Source organism: Loxodonta africana, chromosome 2, assembly GCF_030014295.1.
Source record: "Loxodonta africana isolate mLoxAfr1 chromosome 2, mLoxAfr1.hap2, whole genome shotgun sequence".
Taxonomy (NCBI): domain Eukaryota; kingdom Metazoa; phylum Chordata; class Mammalia; order Proboscidea; family Elephantidae; genus Loxodonta; species Loxodonta africana.
The window spans coordinates 94,249,485-94,275,168 of record NC_087343.1 but is presented as its reverse complement, the minus strand read 5'-3'; the positions used below and the strand labels follow the sequence as shown (position 1 = coordinate 94,275,168).

At 36.1% G+C, this 25,684-nt stretch overlaps 1 protein-coding gene across 4 annotated transcripts in view; it reads left to right on the top strand.

Annotated features, from left to right (window-relative positions):
- TMEM161B (transmembrane protein 161B) overlaps positions 1-25,684 on the top strand; it is a 95,140-nt gene that overhangs the window by 50,381 nt on the left and 19,075 nt on the right. For 2 of the 4 annotated variants that reach the window (XM_023545608.2, XM_010588260.3), the window contains 4 exons: positions 1,307-1,390; positions 3,760-3,857; positions 7,884-8,040; positions 25,170-25,321. In XM_023545608.2, coding sequence (XP_023401376.1) covers positions 3,845-3,857; positions 7,884-8,040; positions 25,170-25,321 — 322 coding nt within the window. In that variant the 5' untranslated portion in view covers positions 1,307-1,390; positions 3,760-3,844. Of the gene's footprint in view, positions 1-1,306; positions 1,391-3,436; positions 3,549-3,759; positions 3,858-7,883; positions 8,041-25,169; positions 25,322-25,684 lie in introns of those variants that run through there. The other 2 variants (XM_064273896.1, XM_023545610.2) reach the window with 2 other exon arrangements.

Here is a 25,684-nt window from a genome sequence, read left to right as displayed (position 1 = left end):
GCTTGAGCCCATTGTTGCAGCCACTGTGTAAAATCCATCACATTGAGGGTCTTCCTCTTTTTCGATGACCCTCTACTTTACCAAGCATGATGTCCTCCACGGACTAGTCCCTCCTCATAACATGTTCAAAGTATATGAGATGCAGTCTTGCCATCCTTGTTTCTAATGAACATTCTGGCTGTACGTCTTCCAAGACAGGTTTGTTCGTTCTTTTGGCAGTCCATGGTATATTCAACATTCTTTGCCAACACCATAATCCAAAGGCATCAATTCTTGTTTGTTCTTCCTTACTCATTACCCAGCTTTCCCATGCGTATGAGGCTATTGAAAAAACACTATGGCTTGGGTCAGGTGCACCTTCTTCCTTAAGGGTGACATATTTGCCTTTTAACACTTTAAAGAGGCCTTTTGCAGCAGATTTGCCTGATGCAGTATGTCTTTTGATTTCTTGACTGCCTCTTCCATGGTGGTACCACTAGGTAGGTAGTATCAGTTTCTGTTGAGTTTACTCCAACTTCATGTGCGTCAGTAGAACTGTGCCCCGTAGGGTTTTCAATGGTGGATTTTTAAAAATTAGGTTTCCAGGCTTTTCTTCCAAGGTGTCTCTGGATGAGCTTGAACTTCCAGCCTTTTAGTTAGCTGAGTGCATTAACAATTTGTACCACGTAAGAACTACTAGGTAAGACAGTAAATTCAGAATGACCAGGAAGATGCTTGGGAGCAATAAATGATTTGTTTGGATATTTTGGCTATGTGGTGGAAGTAAATACCTTCGGTTGTTGAAATCCTAACTGACATAGTCAAGAGTAAAGGGCTTTGTGCTAATTCTTAAGCACATAAAGTTTGAGAATTCTCAAACTAAATTAAAGGAGGAAAAGAAAGACTACCTGTCCCTGTCAGAGCATTAGAACGACTGTTTTTAACTATCAATTCCTTCTGAGTAAATGAAGGATGAATAGAGAATTTTAATGTACTCCTGCAAGCTTGCCTGCAGAATTCACTCCTATTTTATTTCAATAATAAGCCTATATAACCTTAATATATATTACATTGTCAGTTGTAAGAAACATGTACGGACAGCATTGCACGGCCTGGCATGTAGTAATTGTTTAGTTAAGTGTTCACTGGATTTGAATCTAAAATTTTTTAAGGCTTAAGCAGTGCTATCTGTTTCAGATACTAGTTTTTCACTTGACATTTCCCAGCAGTATCTTCACAAACTGGAAACTCGGTAAATATTTGTAGAGTAAATGAATAGTTCTAGTAATTTTAATTGCTTTATATAAGAGGATTCTCTTTTTCTAAGTTTGAGGTGGTATCAACATCCTACAGAAGAAGAATTACGAATTCTTGCAGGAAAGCAGCAAAAAGGGAAAAGCAAAAAAGATAGGTAAGTTATACTGTTGAGCATGTGAGGTGTTAAATATTTAATACAATTTATGTACATGTATTTTGTGCTTTGGTTAAAGGCACGTTTATTAATTGTGCCTTACACAGTTGATATACTTGAGATAAAAACCCATGATCTAAAATAATTGAATCATGCTTTCTTATGAAAATATTCAGTAACCTAAATGTAGAAACTAAAAGCAGTGCTTATTATTTTACTCAAAAATGATTAACTTCATTCTTCTTCTAGTTTAAATTGTGAAAATAAGATAGCCATCATATTAAGGAAATTTTTCGTGAGGGAATGAATTGGGGAGAGATTTAGAACTCATGTCTCTATCCTGCAACTCATTTGAAGATGTTATTTGGTTTGAGTTCTTCTTCAGGTTTTGGCGCTACTTATTATTGCGATGTTGGACAAATTGACCTGCTTTTGGTGTTATTTTTCTCATCTTTAAAATAAAAAGAGTAGATTGTACAGTAAAATCTGTGAAAGCCGGAACCCGTGTAAGGTAGAAACCTGTCAGAGAAGGAAAACTAAAATATTTTCCGCTAATAGCAAAGGAAAGTGGTAAGACTACCCTGTAGAAGGCAGAAAATTTGTGAGACATGACAAAACAAGACAGCCCTTTTGAATTCTTGCTTTCACAGGTTTCTCTCTATAATTTCATAGGTCTCATTCAGCTCTTAAATATTTATATCCATGTTTAAAGTTTCTGAAGAAAATTGCCTACTAATAAACCTCACTTGAATGGACCACAGTAGCCCCATCTGTGAAATGGAGGGACTGGCCATAGTCATTTTGAAGGACCTTTCAACTCTAAAATTTTATATCTCTTTGAATTGACTTCTAGGGAAAATTGCGTGACAGCTGGGTTCTCTGAATGGGCCTCACTTTTCTTAGCTGGGGATCCAGGAAGACTCTGCCTCTAAAATCATGATTCTAAAGCATTATAAAATGTCCGTGACAACAGTTTGTCATTAAATTTCTCATGTACGTCATAAAAATGATATTAACCTGGCCTAATCATTAATGGTTGTTTGGCTTGAAATTAGAAAATTGAAAAGACTGTCTTTTCTGATTTTACTTCCATTCTCTTTTTTGCTTACCATTACAAATACACCTTAAAGCTTGTTTTAATATTTATTGGAAACCTTCCTACTTTTTATTCCAGTAGTTGTGTTCTTTAATATTTCTGCCTAATAGTTTTTTTTTCAGTTCCTGAATTGCTTTTTAATTATTCCAGCTCTACCTTCTGTGGCTACAGTGTTCAACATTTATAAAATTTAGTTATGTACTATAGTATTCATTTTGCAGATATTTGGATGCTTACCATAGCCTTGTACTCAATAATTTTGTTATTTTTTAATGATAAACTCTTATATATAGAACATGTTTAACACTTATAAAACATGCACTGATGTCACTGTCTTGTTCTAGTAGCAGTAATTATTGGTTGATCTGTTGACATAAAATAAGTTTTTTACCAAGCATTTTTCTGTTTATATTTAAAAATAAATGCAAAATTCTTCTCTAGTATTGTAATTAGTGTTATTAAAACTGGATTTATTACTTTCTTTACATGTTTGGGAAACCCTGGTGGCATAGTGGTTAAGTGCTACGGCTGCTAACCAAAGGGTCGGCAGTTCGAATCCACCAGGCCCTCCTTAGAAGCTCTATGGGGCAGCTCTACTCTGTCCTATAGGGTCGCTATGAGTCAGAATCGACTCAGCGGCACTGGGTTTGGTTTGGTTTGTTTACATGTTTGATTTTCTTTTAAAAATTAAGTTTAGGAATGATAATGTATACCTGAAGAATTCCTCTATTTTCTTCGACCTCTGATTCTTAGTAAAAACCACTCTGTGTTGCCTTTCATGAATTTCTCCTGAACGTAAATCTTAATATGTTTTTTCAACTCTGACTTGTATATAGTGTCAGTTCTGTTTATATGTATATGTATATCTGTGTGTGTGTGTGTATATATATATATATAATTGCAAAGACATGTGTACTTTGTCTTCATTGTTTTTACTCTTGTGCTTAAAGAAAGTTTCCATGAAGATGTTAGGTTGTCTAAAATCTACAGAAGAAAAAGTAGAAGAAAAGAGGGTGAAATGCTAAGCTAGCAACCAAAATTTTCTTCTTGTCATTAATTTAGGTAACTCTTTCATTGCTAATCTATAATATCATATAATAATTTACATCCACATTTTGTGATACCTTCTGAGCACCTTACCTGCTCCTTTTAAATGAAATATTAGAAATACTGTGTATCTTTTTCACTGTGAAATGTAAAATCACGTTTGTAATTAGTTGATACAAACACTTAGGTAACTTGTTTTTTTGTGTCATCTGTCTGATTTTTACAGGAAATATAACGGTCACATTGAAAGTAAGCCACTAACCATTCCAAAGGATATTGACCTTCATCTAGAAACAAAGTCAGTTACAGAAATGGATACTTTAGGTAAGGGAAATCCGTAAATCTCAATTTTATATTATGTTAGTGAAAGTACTCAAGATTTTGTCTTTTGTGGGTCATTTTTTGGTTGGTTGTTTGTCTAATCAAATCCGTTATACAGAATATGAAATCTAAGAGCTTTACTTTTTCAAAATTAACTTTTACCTATTGGGTATCTGTGAATATATCACTTAGGTTTTCTTTCTCCCTTTATCTCAGTTTCTATAATTGTATAATAACTATTAATTTTAAGTTTAAAGTGAAAATTTACATGAAATTATGTTGATCCTAGAAAGGAAAAGAATCTAAGGTGTTGTTATTTAAAACAGTGTTTTCCGAACCTGCCTGCACATCAGAATCATTTGAGTGGCTCTTGAAAAATAAAGATTCCCCAGTTCTACCCTATGAGATTTAAATGTAGAGTGGGTTCTGGGAGTCTCTGTTTTTCAAAGTACTCCAAGTGATTTTGAATTCTGCCCAGGTTTGAGAATCACTGGTTTACATGATAAATGAGGAAAGGAAATAAAATAATACTTTTTTTTTTTTTTTAATTTTGATAGTCTAATATAAAGAATCATCATACAGCTTGGCCCTTCTTGGGTTAAGTCACACCACCCTCTGAAAAAACTTGAGATTTATCTAGCATCTCATATAGAAATATTTTGTGAAATAAAGTGGCTTTAATATATCTAAAAGTATGAATATGGAAAGGTATCCTACAGTCCAAAAATGTTAACGAGGAACAGTATGAATCATTTGTCTAATATTATTCAGACTTTTAAGACTGGTTATGTCATCTTTTTTTCTTTACAGCTATCTTTTATGCAAAATTAAAAACATTTCAAAGTACTTTGACTTTCTGATTAGTAGTTGTCACATTTGTTTTATTATATGTTATGTGGTACCTGTACAAAATGTCCATAAATATATACATATAATAATAAATATACTTTCTCCCTGGTTGTTAATATAGTTTTTATCATTTTTATACTAATAGTTAATATTTACTAATGATCAAATTGACTACATCTGTGGAAAGAGATGATGAAAAAGCTCAATATCATCAATCAGCTAGGAAGACAGGGGCCAACAGGAACAGACCATCCATTGCTGATGTGCACATTCAGGTTGTAGGATGACATCAAGCACATAATACATGAAGAAAGCAAAAGGTCATTAAGAAGAAAAGAAAGAAAAGACCAAACTGAATGTCAGAAGAGACTCTGAAGCTTGCTCTTTAACATAGAGTAGCTAAAGTGAATGAAAGAAATGATGAAGTAAAAGAGTTTAACCGAAGATTTCAGAGGGTGGCTCGAAAAGACAAAGTATAGTATTATAATGAAACTTGCAAAGACCTCAGGTTAGAAAACCATGAAGGGAAGAACACACTTGGCATTTCTCACACTGAGAGAACTGAAGAAAAAATTCAAGCCTCAAGTTGCAATTTTGAAGAATTCTATGGGTGAAATTTTGAATGATGCAGGAAGCATCAAAAGCAGATGGAATGAACACACAGAGTCACTGTACCAAAAAGAATTGGTTGACTTTCAGCCATATCAGGAGGTAGCATATGATTTTGAACCAACAGTATTGAAGGAAGAAATACAGGCTGTACTGAAGGTGTTGGCGAAAAACAAGGCTCCAGGAATTGATGGAATACCAATTGAGATGTTTCAACAAATGGATGCTGCACTGGAAGTGCTCAATGTCTATGCCAAGAAATTTGGAAGACAGCTACCTGGACAGCTGACTGGGAGACCCATATTTGTGTCCATTCCAAAGAAAGGTGATCCAACAGAATGCAGAAATTATCAGACAATATCATTAATATCATGGGCAAGTACAATTTTGCTGAAGATAATTCAAAAATGGTTGTAGCAGTTCATCAACAGGGAATTGCTAGAAAGTTAAACCTGATTCAGAAGAGGACACAGAACCAGGGATATCATTGATGATGTCAAATGGATCCTGGCTGAAAGTAAGGAATACCAGAAAGATGTTTACCTTTGGTTTATTGACTGTGCAAAGGCGTTCCACTGTGCGGATCATAACAAATTATGAATAACATTGCAGAGAATGGGGATTCCAGAACATTTAATTGTGCTCATGAGAAACCTGTACATAGATCAAGAGGCAGTCATTCAAAGAGAGTAAGGGGATACATGTGGTTTAAAATCAGGAAGGGCGTACATCAGGGTTGTATCCTTTTACCATACTTATTAAGTGTGTATGCTGAGCAAATAATATGAAGAATGGGGCATCAGGATTGGAGGGAGACTCATTAACAACCTGAGTTATGCAGATGACACAACCTTGCTTGCTGCAAGTGAAGAGGACTTGAAGTACTTACTAATGAATCAAAGACCACAGCCTGCAGCATAGATACACCTCATATAAAGAAAACAGAATTCCTCACAACTGGACCAATAAACAACATCACGATAAATGGAGGAAATATTGAAGTTGTTGAAGATTTTACTTGAATCCACAGTTAATGCACATGGAAGCAGCAGTCAAGAAATCGGATGAAGTATTTATATAATTTACGTTAGTTGTAATGTATTTATTATTAGAATCCTAGTAACTGTTTCACAGGTTTATTTCAGTTTTTGTTAGCTATCTGTCATACGAACCCCTTAAAGAACAGGAACATTTGAAGGTTACGTGACTGTTTGCTCTGAGCGAGTTTACTGGAACCTTTTGTGAGTGTGGGCAGGCATGGAGAATCAGAATGCTACTTGGATTTGTAATAAAATTTGAAAGCCTTTGGAAATGGGTATTTGTCTGTTTTTCATCCATTTCCCTGTTCTCCTTTCAGAAAGTTATTCTGTAGTTCAAAGTGAGTGACTTTTCTTTTTCCTTCCTTTTTTGAGTGTGGAGTGGGTAAAGGAATTCTGTAATCACTGTAAGATCAATCTTATAGTCCCATGAAATTATTAATTCTGATAGAGCAAAAGAGCTAAAGCAGTTAAAGTATTTTGAAGCAAATGAAAAATTAATCCAATCTAAAAAGGATTTGGGTTTTTAAATATTTTATTGTCACCCTGTGGAGACAATGAAAGTTTTGGTTACTTTGGTTTGATATTTTTAATAGGTCTTACTTTGAGTTGTATTTTATTTTATTTAAAACACTGCTTCTATAAATGTGTGATTAAAAAGTACAGTGCGGTATAACTGTATTACATTTTACAACTAAAAAATTTCCAAAGCAGTATAGATTGTTTTGTTATGTGCCAGTGAGAACATAAGAATTGGCCTATGTACATGTTATTTATGCTCACATTTTTAGGTGGCCTACAAGATGATGTGATATTTTGGATTACACTCTGGCAGAAGTAAATGAGAATATCTGTACCTTCTAAGAAATGTAAAACAGCTGATGCAAAGGGAGATGGGATTATATTTACTTTCAGAAGATGCTGATTTTAATGCACATCCTTCGGGTGAAATAGTTTGTTGTAGGGGTGTGGTTTTATGGAAAATTGACAGGCATTTCATCAGCTTTTCTTGATGATCAGAAGAGGAAATAAAGTATTTATTTATTAATTAAGTTTGCAGTAACTCACAAAATTACTAGTCCTCCATAGTGTAGTTAATAATTGTAACATGAAATAAAAGATAAATCCGTTGTGTTCTAGGCCTAGTTGTATTCTGAAGTTAAGGTATCATATCTTAGATACTTAGAAGAAAAAAAGAACTTGATTTCTAATTCCCTTAAAAAATAGCAAATCACTTAAGAAAATACCAATACATTTGTAATCATATATTTTAACAGACTTTAAATATATTTTGGTAATATTTTTGGGTTTATTTTAATTATTTACATTATGCGGTATTAAAATTTAGTTTTGGATGCTACCATTCTCACTCCATTTCCTACCTTTTTAGACTTCCATATTTGCAAGCCTTACGTAACAAATCAACAAGTAGGATTCTAACAGTAGTCTGGCGTGTTTAAAGTTGATTATGGATAAATCTCCGTAAGTATTTATAAGAGTTTAATTAAAACTTTTTTTTTAACTTATTTTTCAGCATTACATTACTTTCCAGAATACCAGTGGCTCGTGGATTTCACAGTGGCTGCTACAGTTGTGTATCTAGTAACTGAAGTATACTACAATTTTATGAAGCCAACTCAGGAAATGAATATCAGCATAGTTTGGTGCCTGCTTGTTTTGTCTTTTGCAATGTATCCTTCAAAACATCATTAATGTTAATATTAATTTTTGAATTTGTTTTCCTTATGCAGCTAATGTCATTAGAAGTTATCTGTGATTTAAAAATTAGAGTTATTCTTTGTTGCAATCCTTTTTTTAATTGAAAACTTTTTTAAGGTACATAGTTTACTGCCTTTCCTTTTCTACCTTTGAGTCTCATGTCACGTAGGCAGCCACTTTTACCATTTTTTAGGTATTTCTTTTGGATTTCCCGCCTTTTTTTGGTTTATTTGCAAAAGGCCTCAGTAATTTATTTTCTTTTAAAACAAAAAAGGCATTAAATGAAAGTAAGCTTTTGTTTGCTTTTTAGAGCTAACGTATTTTTATTTCAGAACTATCATGCCTTCATTTTAAATAATATTGATAATGTACAAAATGAAGTATATTCCTTGGTCAGCAATCTGAAAATTTCATAATAGCCTGTCCCCTCCTTGACTCTCTCTCTCTCTTTTAAAATTTTGTTGTGCTTTAGGTGAAAGTTTACAGCACAAATGAGTTTCTCATTCAAAAATTTATTCATGAGCTGTTTTGTGACTTTCTATATTTTTCAATATTATGTGACAGTACTGTTTCTTTAATTTTAGATGTTATTGCACCTTTCTCCCCATTCCCTTTCCTTCCCTTCTTCCATTCTCCTGAAATATTTATGAGGAATTTTTTAATTATATCAGTAGTTTTACCTTGTTATGCTTATGGAAATATTTATTGCTGAGCATTATAGTGTTTTTGTTACCTTTCTTTTATTGAACAATTTTTTATTTTTGCTAAATAGAAAGTAACCTCCTGCACAGAATTCTGAACCTCAGCACACCCACTCCTTATTTATTGACATGGTTGTATTCCAGAGACTAGGTTCTTAAGCAAAATAGGCATTATTGCGAAATGGAGGATGACTACATTACCTAACTGCCGGATTACATCATGACATAACTGCCAAACCAGTGAGAATCATTGCCCAGCCAAGCTGACACATAGCCATAACCATCACAGCCAACATTACTCTCGTCTTGCACCTCAGCGTTCGTTATTGGCAGACATACGTCATTAATGCACAGATTAGTCAGTCGATGTTTTACTGTTGTCGTAAATGCAAAATGTTGGGTAACGAGATAAGAAGTGAGGAGTAGGTGTAGTTCAAACATATTTCTATTTTGTTTTCCCCCATGGAAATGTCCTCCTGGAACTCTCAGTTCTCTAAACTTCATAGCTTTTATTCTGGGACTTTATTCACTGTCTTCCTAGGAATTCCCTGTAGCTTTTTCTGGATCCCATGATCTCCTCTTGATGTATTCTCCTATAGTGTCCTTAGAAAGGGTGGTAAATTGCTTTTTAAATTTTGCATGCCTGAAAATACTTTTATTTTTTTTCCTTAAACTTGACTGATAATTTGTTTCAGCAGAAAATTCTAAGAAAGAAATAATTTTTCCTCTAAAATTTGAAGTCTCTTGAGAACTTGGATGCCCTTTTTCCTTTGGTATATGCCTCCCCTTTCTCCCTTACACATACTTTTTGGAAGCTTTCTTCATCCTTTTGATATTCTGAAGTTTCACAGTAACATGGGCATTTTTTTTTTTTTTTTTACTAGTTGTGATAAATTCTGCAATGACCCTTTATCTGGAAGCTTAATGTCCTTCATTATTGAGTAATTTTTTTTTTTCTTGTTTTTTTTTTTTTTTACATTTAAACATGTCTCCTACTTTGTCCTCCATTTCCACCTTTCTAGAGGCAATTTCTTCCAATTCCATTAGTCATCCGTATGATATTTACCTCCATGCTTCTATATGCTTATAAGGTCACAGCTTAATTTTAGATTTAGGCATTAAGTATTGCCATTGCACTAGGGAAATGAGGATTTAGCACATCTCCCTGAGTTGTCATGTACCACTGATCATTCCTTTTCATCACTTCTTCTACATATAATAATGCCATATTTTTTTAGAGCAATATTCAGTGTTAACATTACAGCAGCATAAACACTATTTACAGATAAATGCTTGTCTTAATTTTTCATTTGCCTTATTTTCTTTGTACATATCGTTAATTCAACCTCAAACTTTTCTGGTTATAAATCTCAATATGTTCAGAAGCATTGTTTAACCTTCCTACCTGATACGCAGCTGTGCCCCTGGAATCATAGAGTAACCCATTATCATCTTTTGGGGGATTCTTTTTGCATCTCTCCATAACTAGAGTTCCTTTTTCTTAAATTCCATGTCTTTCTCCTACTTGACTTACTCTCATAGTGATGGAGCATATCCTTCAGTACCAAGTTCCGAAAGGTTGCATGGAAAGTACATTTTGCAGCCTTGTACATCTGAAAATATTCCTGTTCTACCCTGAAATTTAATTGATCTTTTGGCTGAGAATGGAATTCCAGGTCAGAAATCATTTTCTTGATAATTTTGAAGGCATTATTTTATTCTAGGTTCCATTATTAGCCCTGAGAATTCCGGTTGCTGTTCTGATTTCTGATTTTCATGTATCCAGTTTTTTTCTCTGTGGAATCTTTGTTGTTGTTTGCCTTTGAGTTGGTTTCAACTCAGAGTGACCCCACAGGACAGAATAGAACTGCCTCATAAGATTTCCAAGGCTGTAGTATTTACAGAAGCAGATTGCCACATCTTTTTCCCATGGAGCAGCTGGTGAGTTTGAATGACAGACCTTTTGGTTAGCAGCTGGGCACTTAACCACTGTGCCACCAGGGCTCCTTTGTGGAATTTTTACCATCTTTTATTTAGCCAACTAGTGTGATGAAATTTTATTATGTGCCTTGTTGAGGGTCTGTTTTTATCCATTGTGCTGCGATTTCCCCAATCCAGAAACTCATATTCTTGAGTTCTAGAAAATTTTCCTTAATTTCTCTCTTCTTTGTTTCTCAAAGGTTTATTGTTTAGATATTGGATCTCCTAGACTGGTTCTCTGAGACTTGCATTTTCTCTCTCATATATATATGTTTTCTAGAATATTTTTCTCAGTCTTCCCAGTCCACTGAGTTTTTTGTTTTTAATTTCTGCTCTAATTTTTGCTTGTATTATGATCTATTGTTTTATACTATTTTCTTGATTTTCTCTTTAATCTTTTAACCCTTTTGTTAACAGTTTTTATATCAACTGTTATTTAATTTTTAAAATATTTTTTGTTATATTTTCATACCATTCTTGTGTCATGGATATGTAATATATTTTTATCTCTGAGGATACTAATATTTTTTAAGTTTTAATTTGCTCCTTGCATTGTTTTCTGAGTCCTGCCCTCCCCCCCCCCCAGTTGCTGTCATGTTGGAGATTGTTTTCAAATGTGTGGTGATTTTTGGAAGTTTTGTGTAAGTGGCTAGAAGTTACTGAGTAGTAGACCTTTTTGTAGGTGATTGTGTGGGGACCTGCCAGTGTCTTTGGGGGAACCTCTAAGTATCAGTGTCTGTAAAGAGCCCTGGTGGTACAGTGGGTACATGCTTGGCTGCTAACTGAAAAGTCAGCAGTTCAAACCAAGGCTTCATACCTCGACTCATTCTGGTTTGAACAGCTGCTTAGAATTTGCATTTCCATTCCAGATATTCTGAATCAGAATGTACAGTTTAACCAGCTCTGCAGGTGATTCTTATGTATAATACATTTTGAGAACTGCTGCTCTACAGGTGATTCACAGAATTGGTCCCTAACCAGCGTCTTTAACTGGCATCACCTGGAAACTTGTTAGAAATGCAAATTCTCAGCAGGAGTTAGAACTGTTGGAACCACACGAAAGCCCTGGTTCAAACCCACCAGTTGCTCTGTGGAAAAAAGATGTGGCAGTCTGCTTCCATAAAGATTAAACCAAAAAAAAAAGAAAAGAAAACCACACCTGTTGCCATTGAGTTGATTCTGACTCATAGAGACCCTGTAGGACAGAGTAGAACTGCCCCATAGGGTTTCCAGGGAACGGTTGGTGGATTTGAACTGTCAACCTTTTGGTTAGCAGCTGAGCTCCTAACCACTGCACCACCAGGCTTCCCTGTAAAGATTGCAGCCCTGGAAACCTATGGGGCAGTTCTGCTCTGCCTCGCCTCCCCAACTCCTTATTGTCACTTTCAGTTTTGCATGGTACCACTAAGCCTAGCCTTCTCTGCTTCAGCATGTTCAGATAGTAACCTTTCTGGGTTCTGCCGCAGCTGGAGAATGGCCGTCACCTAATCTGTCTGATTGGGCAAGACAAGATCTGGGAAGCCTCATCACTACTAATACAGACTTGCAACCAACCTTCTTATTTTCACCCTTAATGCAGCCCTTCCTTGAGAGGTACCTGGAGTCTCTAATTTCTGACTTTTGCAGGGCTTCTGGTACATGAATTGGCTCTTCTTTGGTTCCTCCCTTTGCAGACCCCCATAGTAGACAAAGCTGAAACCGAAATTAGTTACTGCTTGTCCATCTACTTGGCTGCTTTCCAAAATTTTGTTGCTATCTCTTTTGTTACCATTTCTTCCTGTGGGTTTTTTTTTTTTTTAACTCTTCTTTCTAGATGGCTGTTTCTGCTGTGTGCTAGCCTGTTGCAGACCCTCTTTCTTATATTCAAACAAACAAACAAACCGGTTGCCGTCAATTCTGACTCATAGTTACCCTGTAGGTTCGAACCCTCAGCCTTTTGGTTAGCAGTTGAGTCCTTAACCACTGCGCCACCAGGGCTCCATTCTTATATACTCTCTTATTTAATTTAGTCAGATTTTGGGAAATAAAAGTAAATGCATGTCTAATATCTTTTATATTCATCTGGAGACAGCTGAACTTTCTTTTAAAGCTGTAAGCAGATACAAGTTTAAATATATGGTATGATTTGAACATTTCATCACCACATTTCAATAGTGCTGCTTCTCTGTGGACTCTTTTGGAGATATTTAGATGTAATTTAGACCAGATGGGTCAGAACAACGCCTTAACAGTTAACATCTTCACAAAGCATATATTGTACTGGGTAGAAACACTGATCATGTGTATTAGTTGACAAATAGCCCCAGATATCCAGTGTTGTACTGATTTCAAGAACAGATTAAATTCAAGCATTTAAAATACTGTTCTTTAATTGTATAGTATTAAATATGTGAAAATACTATTCAATCAAAATAAGGACCCATCAATAGACATCACCCATAAATTCAAACCAAACCTGTTACTCTCAAGTCAATTCTGACTCATAGTGACCGTATAGGACAGAGCAGGATTGCCCCATAGGTTTCCACAGAGTGGCTGGTAGATTTGAACTGCCAACCTTTTGGGTAGCAGCCGTAGCTCATAACAACCGTGCCACCAGGGCTCCAGTAGACATCAAGTCATTTAAAACACTGAAATTATTTTAACTTGATAATTTGTACCAGCTAGCTAAATATCATGCTGTCTTTTTCATCTTAATGATTTCTTGTGTTCTCTGAAATATTGTTTATTATGGAATACTGTTCTTGATTTTCTTCACAGCTTATACATATGATGTTAAATTTTTATTTAGACCCTCAATGAGATGAATTGACACAGTGGCTGCAGCAGTGAACTCAAATATAGCAATGATGGTAAGGGTGGCACAGGACCAGACAGTGTTTTGTTCTGTTGTACATAGGGTCACTCTGAGTAGGAACCAAATTGACGGCATCTAACAACATGTGGAAATGCGAATTTTTTATACGCAGTTTTATTTAATGTGATACAGCCCTTGAAACCTAACTACTAAGAGAAATTAGAAAAATGTATTTGTGAATAGCAACTCAAATTATTGTGTGAATAAATTTTATCTTTCCTTTCATTCGGTGATGCCTAATGATGTGAGAGCTAAGGTCGCACACAGTTTTCTGCACTGAACTGTCTTATGTATAGTTTTAAGTAGTGCACTGGTGAAAGTCACCAAACAAAGCATCCCTGCAGGAACATAGTAGCTGGCTGTTTCTCCATCCCAGAGAGGACAGAAAGCGGTGAAGGGCTTTAAAATACAAGCTATTTTCTGCCAACTGTTACGTTTCACTTGGGGGGAAGGGAAAAGGAAGGAAAGTAGAATTGTGTATATACTTAGGTACATGATTTTCCTTTGAACTTGAGGCATGTGAGAAAATAACCTCTGCTTCCTTCGGTGGCATGCAGGAAGAAAGCCAGACTCAAATGCCAGATATCCAGATTAAGACCAAGGAGAAGTCTGTTCATAGTATATTTTTATCTTAGTTATAACATACCTGGTATGCCTTTCACACCCTATGAACGTTGAAGTGACCTCTATCTGGCATCTCTTTATTATTGTAGAGGACTGTTGATTAGTCAAATACATTTCTCTATTGATTACATAGGACAGTCCAAAACCAAACCAAACCCAGTGTCATCGAGTCGATTCCGGCTCATAGCGATCCTACAGGACAGAGTAGAACTATCCGGTAGTTTCCAAGGAGATCCTGGTGGGTTCGAACTGCCACCAGGGTTTCCCATAGGACAGTAGCTCCACTTAATTTGAGAGTCACACATACATCAGTTGAATCAGAAATTCTCTGCCGTTGTTACTGATGAAATGTCCTTTGTTAAACTGGTCCCAGATTTAGACACCTAATTTGTTTTATATCCATGGTCATTTTGGTTTTTTCCTTATGAGTTGTATTTAACTTAATAATGTAGAGTCAGCAATTATAATTTCTGTACAATTGTACATTCTAAAATTATAAGAATGACTTTTTAAAATATATGACACTAAAATCTTGAGCCTAAGACTTCTGTATCTTGTCATCAGTTTTGCTTTCTGCTTCTACTGAATTGCATATTCATCTCAGCTAACATACCTCCCTCCTGTCTCACTCCTAAATCCAGACTAATTTTCAGCTTTAGTCTCTTTCCCATTTGTAATTGTGACCACTTTCTTTGACCAAATCCATGCGTCTCATTTGTGCCAAGTTATATGGCATAGGGTAGATACAGGGTGAAGAAGGCTTTGCAGTGAGGATGGAGCACTTCTGGTAAAAATCATTGCCCATGACATATAGTCAACTGGAGAACTGGCTGCTGATTTTTTTGAGTATGAAGCATATCATTTTCACTTACGAATAAAAGAAAAGGAAAAGGTTAAAAATGGTACTTGCAAAAAATTCAGAGCTCCTTTGGTGAAGGTAGAACTTTTAAAAGTTAAAATACAGTGTATAATTTTTTTTTTTAAGGAAACTTTTCTTATGAGTAAACCGTGGCACCGAGAGTAATGCTGAGTTAGTTACATGAATTTGAGTGAGAAGAAAGCTGTTCTACAAAGAATTATAAACCTATTATATTTGGTTAAAGGACTGGATCATTAGTCAGATTTCCAAAGTGCTTGTCTTTCACATTGTGGAAGGTTTAAAGTACAAAACCCTATTATGTATTTTTTATGGCCATATTTTAAATTTTTAATTTGCCTTGGTTGTAAGACATGCAAATTTTTTATGAAGGAAAATGCAGAGAGAGGTTTAAATTGGAATCTAAGGTTTTCTGTGTTTAATATTCATTTCTGTATGTATATTTGTAAACTAAATGTTTACAGATTATCTTGTATTTGTTTGCTGAGGGAAATAGATAACTGCAGCAGGTCAGCACAACTTAGTCACCATTTTTAAATTGTATACAAGTCCTAAATTGCTACATTTGCACTTCACAAAAATGTCCTGGTTTAGATTAATAAGCAAAAGAAACAGTAACCACTGAACAGACTACATATCAGATCTCCCAGTGAGAAAGGGACAGAGAGTCAGAGCTGTTGAATCTGATCCAAGGTACCTGTTTTGTCTTGGAAACTTTTATGTAGCATATTAATGTCAAAGCTTGTTTCTTTTATAAACTGGAGGAGATCTATGACGTTAATACTGCCAAATTACTTAACTTTCAGGTCAGAAACCTAGAGTTTTACAGGGAACTTGGGTAATAGTACCTTATTTCTGTCTATTATAATTGAATCTGACTTCTTTTTCCTTGCCTGGAATGTAAAGTTTTAAGGGCAGTCTCTGTTTTATTTTAATCAAGAAGATTAGTTAATAGATTTTGGTTTTGTTTTGTGTTTGTGTGTTTGTTTGTCTGTGAATAAAGTTTGTGTTCTATGCTTTTAAAATCTTTGGCTCTTACTTCCCTCCCATAACCTGGTTAGTTTAAGGCTGGCTATAAGCTTTTTTGTGTGATGGGGTATTACTGAACATGCATAATGCTTATTTACTTATATTTGAGAGAATTTTAGATTCTTTTTTTCTGTTTAATTAAAAAAATTGAACCTTCACATCTAAAAAATTTTTTTAGTTAAAAACCATCTAAGTATTTTTTTTTTTTAATTGGAAGACAGGATCAGATTATCTTTTGAAATGATTTTCTCAGTAGGCCATAAGGATTAATGTACTTCTTTCACTTCCAGAAAATTGCTTGAATGCTAACATGGTCTACTTTAAAAAGATAACAGTAAATAGTATGAAAAAATTTTTTGAACCTCTGAAAAATTTCTGCTAGTTCTTTAGGGCACTGTATCACATTCGTGTATTGGCAACAAAATGTTTCTTTTCTTAGACTATGGACTTTTTTTTTGGTTCTTGAAAAAGTAGTGATAAAATCTGTTTGAATAATTTCATGGTAACCCAAGTTAGGTGTAGAAGATGTGTTTTTGTAATATGAAAATTGGGCCTTTAAAGCGATGGGAATTCAAACTAATACAGTAGTACCTTGGTAACTGTGTGCTAATTAAATTGTTATCCTATATCTGGAAGCAGTTTGCCAGTTGAGAACTAGAAATGAAACTTGTTTGCCACTTCACCTTGAAGGTAGTCATATTTAAAATATTTCCTCCTTGTAAATATTCTTCACCTGTTCTTTATATATATTTTTTTATTTTGTTGAGAATATATGCAGGAAAACACACACCAGTTCAGCAGTTTCTCCATGTACCACTTAATGACATTGATTATATTCTTTGGGCTATGCAACCATCCTTACCCTCTTTCTGAGTTGTTCCTCCTCCATTAACATAAATTTGCTGCCTCCTAAGATTCCTGTCTAATCTTTCGAGTTGCTCTTATTGATTTGATCCCATATAGATAGTTCTTAAAGGAGCATAATACTAAAGGCAAGCATTTTTTACCACTAAAACTAGACAGTCGTTTGGTTTTAAGAAGACTTGAGGGAATATTTTTGGTTTAAAGTTTAAAAATTATCTCAGGGCAGTAATTTCAGGGGATCATCCAAACTTCATGGCTCCACGAAGTCTGGAATCCATGAGAATTTGAAATTCTGTTCTGCATTTTCTCCATCCCCCAGCTAGTCTTTTTTATTTCCTGTTACAGTGTAAGTTATATATTTGTACCGGTCAATTATGACCTAATTCCAATTGAGAAAAGTGTTAATGTTAAATTAGAACATTAAAAACCTCAGCCATGTAGCAGGAAAGAGAAGATCTTACTTCCCTAGCATTCTCTTTGCTTCAAAGGTTGAGATTTTGTAATATCAAGGAAAATAAATTAACACTTAAAGTAAGTAGTACTCAGGGATTAAAAAGGAGAAAAAAATTAACTGCAAGAAAAAGAAAATGACTATTTGCGTCAGTAGTTTTCTATATGCAGTTTTGAGTGTATTGTTTTTAGGTGCTCTCGAGTTGCATCCGACTCGTAGTGACCCCACGTACAGCAGAATGAAACACTGTCCAGTCCTGTGCCTTCTTCGCAGCCTTTGTTATGCCCAGTGTTGCGGCCACTGTGTCGATCCATCTTGTTGAGGGTCTTTGTCTTTTTTGTTGACCTTCTGGTTTACCAAGCATATTGTCCTTCTCTAGGCGCTGGTCCCCCCTCACATGTCCAAAGTATATGAGACATAATCTTGCCACCCTTTCTTCTAAGGAGCATCCTGGTTGTACTTCACAGGCACGTCTGGCCATGTGGTGGTTCTGGCAGCCAGGAACAAAAGCAGCCAAAGGGTATTTCTGGAGCATAAAATGTTAAAGAGTCTCTGAACTGCGACTTCCCAGCACCTACTACAAAGGAGAATTTTGAGTGTATACTAATAAAATGTTTTTTAAGGTTTAGTTTACAGAATGATCTGTGAGAATAATAGAGGGATAGAGATAGGGAGAAGAGCTTACTCAGAGTGAAGATCCTTGACTGATACCGTTTCTTTATATATCAGCACTTTGCCTGTGAAGGAGAGTATATTCAAATTTTAAGATTTTATGTTAATAGTGTCTGAGAAGTATAGGAAACACTTCCATTAGGGGACAAAATGAAGCCCTGGATCTAATCTCAGTGTGAGATTCAAAAAGTAAAACATAGAAAATGTGCCCACACGTGAATTTGTATGTACCTTCTACATAATGACAGTGTTTGGCTGCTATTCATAAGGTTTTCACTGGCTAATTCTTTTCAGAAGTAGACCGCCAGGTCCTTCTTACTAGTCTGTCTTAGTCTAGAAGCTTAGCTGAAACCTGTCTGCCATGGGTGACCCTGCTGGTATTTGAATACCAGTGGCATAGCTTCCAGCATGACAGAACTGAAAAGATGTCTGGGGAAGAGCTGCCTCCTCAAAGTAGAGTCAACTTTAATGACGTGAATAGAGTCAAGCTTTCAGGACCTTCGTTTCCTGATGTGGCACAACTGAAAATGAGAAGAAACAGCTACAAACATCCATTAATAATCAGAACCTGGAGTATATGAAGTTTGAATCTAGGAGAATTGGAAATCATCAGAAATGAAATGGAATGCATAAACATCAACATCCTAGGCATTAGTGAGCTGAAATGGACTCTTATTGGCCATTTTGAATTGAACAATAAATACAATCTCCTCTGGGGGGGGATGGCAAATTGAAGAGGAATGGCATTAGCATTCATTGTTACAAACACTTCAAGATCTATCCTGAAGTACAATGCTGTCAGTGATAAGTTAACATCCATATGCCTACAAGGAAGACCAGTTAATACAATTATTATTCGGATTTATGTACTTACCACTAAGGCCAAAGATGAAGAAGTTGAAGATTTTTACCAACTTCTGCAATCTGCAATCGATAGAACATGAAATCAGGTTGCATTGATAATTACTGATGATTGGAAGGAGAAAGTTGGAGACAAAGACGGATTGGTAGTTGGAAAGTTATGACCTTGGTGATAGAGACGATGCTGGAAATCTCATGATAGAATTTTGCAAGACCAGCAACTTCTTCATTGCAAATACCTTTTTACCCCAACATAAACAGCGACTGTACACATGAACCTCGCCTGATGGAATACACAGGAATCATATCGACTACCTCTCTGGAAAGAGATGATGGAAAAGCTTAATATCAGTTAGAACAAGGCCAGGGGCCTACTGCAGAATGGACCATCAATTGCTGATATGCAAATTCAAGTTGCAACTGAAGAAAATTGGAACAAGTCCACGAGAGCGAAAGTAAGAACTTGAGCATATCCCACCTGAATTTAGAACCCATCTCAAGAATACATTTGGTGCATTGAACACTAATGACCAAAGACCAGATAAGTTGCGGAATGACATCAAGGACGTCATACATGAAGAAAGCAAGAGAAGGACAACATGCTTGGTAAACTAGAAGGTCAACAAAAAAGACAAGAAAGCAAAACAGGAAAGAAAGAAAAGACTAAAATGAATGTCAGAAGAGACTCTGAAACTTGCTCTTGAATGTTAAATAGCTAAAGGGAAAACAAGAAATGATGAAGTAAAAGAACTGAACAGAAGATTTCAAAGGGTGGCTCGAGAAGACAAAGTATTATAATGACATGTGCAAAGACCTGGAGGTAGAAAACCCAAAGGGAAGAGCATGCTTGGCATATATCAAGCTGAAAGAACTGAAGAAAAAATTCAGGCGTCAAGTTGCAATGTTGAAGGTTTCTATAGGCAAAATATTGAGTAATGCCGGAGGTATCAAAAGAAGATGGAAGGAATACAGAGTAACTATACCAAAAAGAATTGGTTGACTTTCAGCCGTATCAGGAAGTAGCATATCAGGGACTGATGGTTCTGAAGGAAGAAATCTAAGCTGTATTGAAGGCATTGGCAAAGAACAAGGCTTCAGGAATTGAAGGAATACCAACTGAGATGTTTCCACAAACCAGTGCAGCACTGGAAGTGCTCACTTGTCTATGCCAAGAAATTTGGAAGACCGTTACCTGGAAAACCAGCCAGAACAGATCCATATTTATGCCTATCTCAGAGAAAGGTGATCCAACAAAACCCACTGCCATCGAGTCAATTCTTACTCATGGTGACCCGATAGGACAGAGTAGAACTGCCCTGTACGGTTTCAAAGGAAGACCTGGTGGATTTGAACTGCTGACCTTTTGGTTAGCAGCAGTAGCAAAAATTATCGAGCAATATGATTAATATCAGATGCAAATAAAATTTTGCTGGAGATCATTCAAAAGCGACTGCAGCAGTATATTGACAGGGAACTGCCAGAAATTCAAGCCGATTCAGAAGAGGACGCAGAACAATGGATGTCATTGCTGATGTCAGGTGAATCCTGGATGAAAGCAGAGAATACCAGAAAGATGTTAACCTGTGTTTGACTATGCAAAGGCATTCAACTGTATAAATCATAACAAATTATGGATAACATCGCAAAGAATGGCAATTCCAGAACACTTAATTGGGCTAATGAGGAACCTGTACATAGTTCAAGCGGCAATTGTTGGATCAGAACAAGGAGGATACTGTGTCGTTTAAAGTCAGGAAAGGTGCATCAGGGATGTATCCTTTCACCATACCTGTTCAATCTGTGTGCTGAGCAAACACTCTAAGAAGCTGGACTATATGAAGAAGAATGGGGCATTAGGATTGGAGGAAGACTCATTAACAACCTGTGTTATGGAGATGACAGCCTTGCTTGCTAAAAGTGAAAAGGACTTAAGTACTTACTGATGAAGATTAAATACTAAAGCCTTCAGTATGGATTACACCTCAACATAAAGAAAACAAAAATCCTTACAACTGGACCAATAAGCCAACATCACGATAAACCAAGAAAAAATCGAAGTTGTCAAGGATTTCATTTTACTTGGATCCACCATCAACACCTATGGAAACAGCAGTCAGGAAATCAAAAGACGCATTGTATTAGGTAGATATGCTGAAAGAGACCTCTTTAAAGCAAAGATGTCACCTTGAAGACTAAGGTACGCCTGACCCAAGGTCATGGTGTTTTCAGTCGCCTCAGTGAAAGCTGGATGATGAATGAGGAAGACCAAAGGAGAGCTGACAGCTTTGAGTTCTGGTGTTGGCGAAGAATATTCAATGTATCATGGACTGCCAAAAAAACGAACAATCTGTCTTGAAAGAAGTACAACAGGAATGCTCCTTAGAAGCAAGGATGGTGAGACTGCGTCTTACATACTTTGGAGATATTATCAGGAGGGATCAATCCCTGCAGAAGGACATCATGCTTGGTAAAGTAGAGGTTCAGCGAAAAAGAGGAACCCCCTCAACAAGGTGGATTGACACAGTGGCTGCAACATTGGGCTAAAGCATAACAACGGTTGTGAGGATGGTGCAGGACCAGGCAGTATTTTGTTCTGTTGTACGTGGGATTGCTATGATTCGGAAACAACTTGACAGCACCTAACAACAATCTACATAGTGAAGAAGCCTTGATGGCACAGTGGTTAAAGCATTCGAGTGCTCACCAAGATGTCTGCAGTTTGAAACCACCAGTAAGTAGCTCGTGGGAGAAAGATGCGGCAGTCTGCTTTTGTAAATGTTTACAGCCTTAGGCTCTGTGGTCTATATGAGTCGGAATCCACTTGACAGCGGTGGGTTTGGTTTGGGTATCTACACTGTTACCCTATAGAACAGAGTAGAACTGCCCTGTGGGGTTTCTAAGGCGGTAGTCTTTAAGGAAGCAGATTGCCGCATCTGTCTGCTGCAGTGTGGCTGGCGGATTCAGACTGACAGCCTTTTGGTTAATGGCCGAGAGCCTGACCACTGCACCACCAAGGCTACTTTTGTAACCACAAGTTTTAGTGTCCGTTAAACTCCAGTACGCAATGTATTTATTTTTATAGTGGGGTTAAGTATGGACCACGACTTTATTAAAATTGACATTGAATTTTATAAAATGTTAATTTTTATCAAATATGTATACATAGTTTATAAAGTTAAAAAGTACTATAAGTATTGTACTAGAAGCCAAGAGTTCTGTTCCCTACCCTTGTGCTGCTGCTTCCATTCCTGTTCTAGCTGCAGCTTCTGGCTTTTAAAAATCTCGATGTTTCTAAATATCAAGCTTATCCTCCTAACTCTGAAGTCGTCAATTATGGTAGATGTGGATTTTTCTTTTTAAACTATGCCTTCCTCTCATTTATATTCTTAATCTGGTTACTCATTTTTTGGTGAAATCAGCATTTAATGATTAGTTATTGTGCCTATGTAAATATTATTCAGAGGCAGATGTCGAGAAGCACGGTTTCTTTTGCAATGTTTTTTCATTAATAGGGGAGGTAAATGTATTTAAGAGTTTGCAGTTTTGACCATGTTATTAATTCAGTATTCTTATTTAATTGGTTGTAGAATTCTGGGTTGTCAATTTTTTTCTTCATAATTTTGAAGACATGGCTCCATGATCCTCAGCCTCCAGAATTGCTGTAAAATACTCATACAATATTATCATGTGTAATTCTATGATTTGGCCATGTCCATGTTTCCAAGCTCTCATTCAGTAGTCTCCAAACGTCCACTTAAGCCAGAATGGCGTATTTACTGTCTCCTGACTATAACAGCTACGCCATCTTAGCTCATAATCTTTTTTATCATCTGAACTGCCCTCTTCTGTTCTCTCCACCTAATCAAAGACTCAGCTCAAGCTCTACAACCTTCGTCAAGTTTACCTTTATAGTGTAGGTATGGAAATTTTTTTTCTTCTTTTTAAACATAAAGCTTTCTTATTACTAGGTGTTAAGATTTGTTCCATATACAATATGAATTAAAGTGTAGAATTAATACTGTTTCAGCTTACCAAAATTACCACGTAATATAATATGGCTGTGGTAAAATTCACCGAATTTTTGAGCATGTACTGTGTGATGTTGGTGAAGAATATTGAGTATACTTGCTGTCTTAGTTATCTAGTGCTACTGTAACAGAAATACTGCAAGTGGATAGCTTCAACAAAGAGAATTTATTCTCTCACAGTCTAGTAGGCTTAAAGTCCAAATTGAGGGCGCCAGCTCCAGGGGAATGCTTCTCTGTTGGCTCTGGAGGAAGGTCCTTGTCATCAATCTTCCCCTGGATTAGGAACTTCTCCACGCAGGAACCCTGGGTGCAAACAATGTGCTGTGCTCACAGCACTGCTTTCTTGGTGGTATGAGGTCCCCGTGTCTCTCTCTCATATCTCAAAAGAGATTGGCTTAAGACACTATCTAATCTTGTAGATCTCATCAATATAACTGCCACTAATCCGTCTTGTTGCATCATAGCGATAGGGTTTACAACACATAGGGAAATCATATCAGATGATAGAATGGTAGACAGTCATACGGTACTGGTAATCATGTCCTAGCCAAGTTGACAGACATTTTGGGGGGACACAATTCAGTCCATGACATTTGGGTTGCCAAAAGACAAAAAAAATCAGTATTAAAAGAAGAAATACAACCAGAATGTTCCTTTGAAGCGAGCATAGCGAGACTTCAACTTGCCGGCTTTGGAAACATCATGAGCAAAGACAGTTGCCAAAAAGGACATCATGTTTGGTGAATTCAAGGGCCCATGAAAATGAGGAAAACCTCAATGAGATGGATTGATACAGTAGTCACAACAGTGGACTTGAAACAAACCAGTGACCGTGAAGATGGCACAAGACTCAGCAACTTTTCATTCTGTTGAACATAAGGTCACCATGAGTCAGAACTGACTGGAGGGCACCTAACAATAATAGCTATGTGGTATTTACTGTTCTCAGTGCTCTGATTACAGTAGCAAACAAGAGACAAGAATCCTTGACCTCATGGAGTTCTACGTTTTAGTAGAGATTTTTTTTCAGTTCCATTTGAAAAATTCCAAGAAGTCATAGTTGTGCTCTTCAAGTCAGCAGCTGGGACTCTACATTTATATCCAGTACCTTAAGAATAGAGGAGGGCCATTTTCAAATAGGGCAACAAAGGACAGCTTTCTTTTAATGAGCAAGGATGAGAGTACTTGTTCTTGCCCAGCCATTTCTGAATGAGGATTCTTCAGATTTTGGGAATGTTTGAGCTATTTATTTGATCTATTTACTTCTGTCAGGGCATCACACCTCTAGTTTTAAAAAATTGCATGTGTTTCTGCTTAACTACTACATGAATTAGATGCTGTATATAGTTTTGTAAAGGCGGTATAATCAACTGTCATTAAATGCTAAGACCCTGTATCCAGGTTTAAATCCCAAATGCATTTAATCTAACTGTGGAACTTGGGCAGGTTCCTTAACCTTAGTGTGGCTAATGTGAGGACCAAATGAGTTAAAGATAATGAATGTGTGACACATGGCATGTATTAAATGATGGCTGCTGTTATTTTCCATAAAGTTATATAAAAATGGCTTTTCTAAATATTTGTTACTGAGTATTTGTTTTTTTACTTTCAAGGAGAACAATTTGGCATAGAGGAGATCTGGGTTCTAGCTTTGGATCATCTACTGCTTTATTAATTGAATCAGTGAGGGTTCAGATAAGATGATCTCTTTTTAAATAGGTGAGCATGTTGAAGGCTTGGCTGTTTTGGAATACTGAATTGGAACTTGTTTTCTCTAGTTATTTGTTTAATCATAACATGGAGTGGATATCCCAGATCCTTAATTTTTTACCAGTGGCTTTTAGTAATTCTCAAATTTTAAATTGTAGAATGATTACAGCTGATTCTGGTGATGTGCATTTATGTATTCTAAATGTAAACTCTTTGACAGACATTCACAATACAGATGGTTCCCTAAAGTAACTCTTCCCTGACTTTTTGTTACATTTTTACTTCCTTCCAAAGGGCACCCGAGGATGCCCTTTTGTCAATAAGTATGTTGTAGAATCAAAACAAAGGTTGTAGTTAAATTATATTAGAGTTCAGGTCCTGTAATGATGGTTGTGTTTAACTCCCACAAAGTTATTTGTGGTTTTTCCTGAACTCTTCCTTCTGCAGCAAAGTTCTATTTTCATTAACTACACACTATTTTAAAGTAGAAGATGGTGGTGAAAGATCAGTCTGTGTTACCTTTGGATTTTTTTTCTTCGTCAAAGCAATGGCAGTATTGATTGTAACAGAGAACTATCTGGAATTTGGACTTGAAACAGGTAATAACTGTGCAATTTTAAAAACCAGTTTTTCTTTAGTGTTAGTTTTTACTTCAATATATAAGTAAGTTTTATATTTTATAATTTTTTAAAATTGTTTTTGCAGTACAGGCATACCTCATTTTTTTGTGCCTCACAGATATTGCGCTTTTTACAAATTAAAGGTTTGTGTCAATCCTGCATCGAGCAAGTCTATTGGCGCCATTTTTCCAACAGCCTGAGTTCACTTCTTGTCTCTGTCACATTTTGGCAATTCTCAAAATATTTCACACTTTTTAATTACTATTATATCTGTTATGGTGATCGATGAGCTTTCATGTTACTATTGTAATTGTTTTGGGGCACCACAAACCATGCCCATTT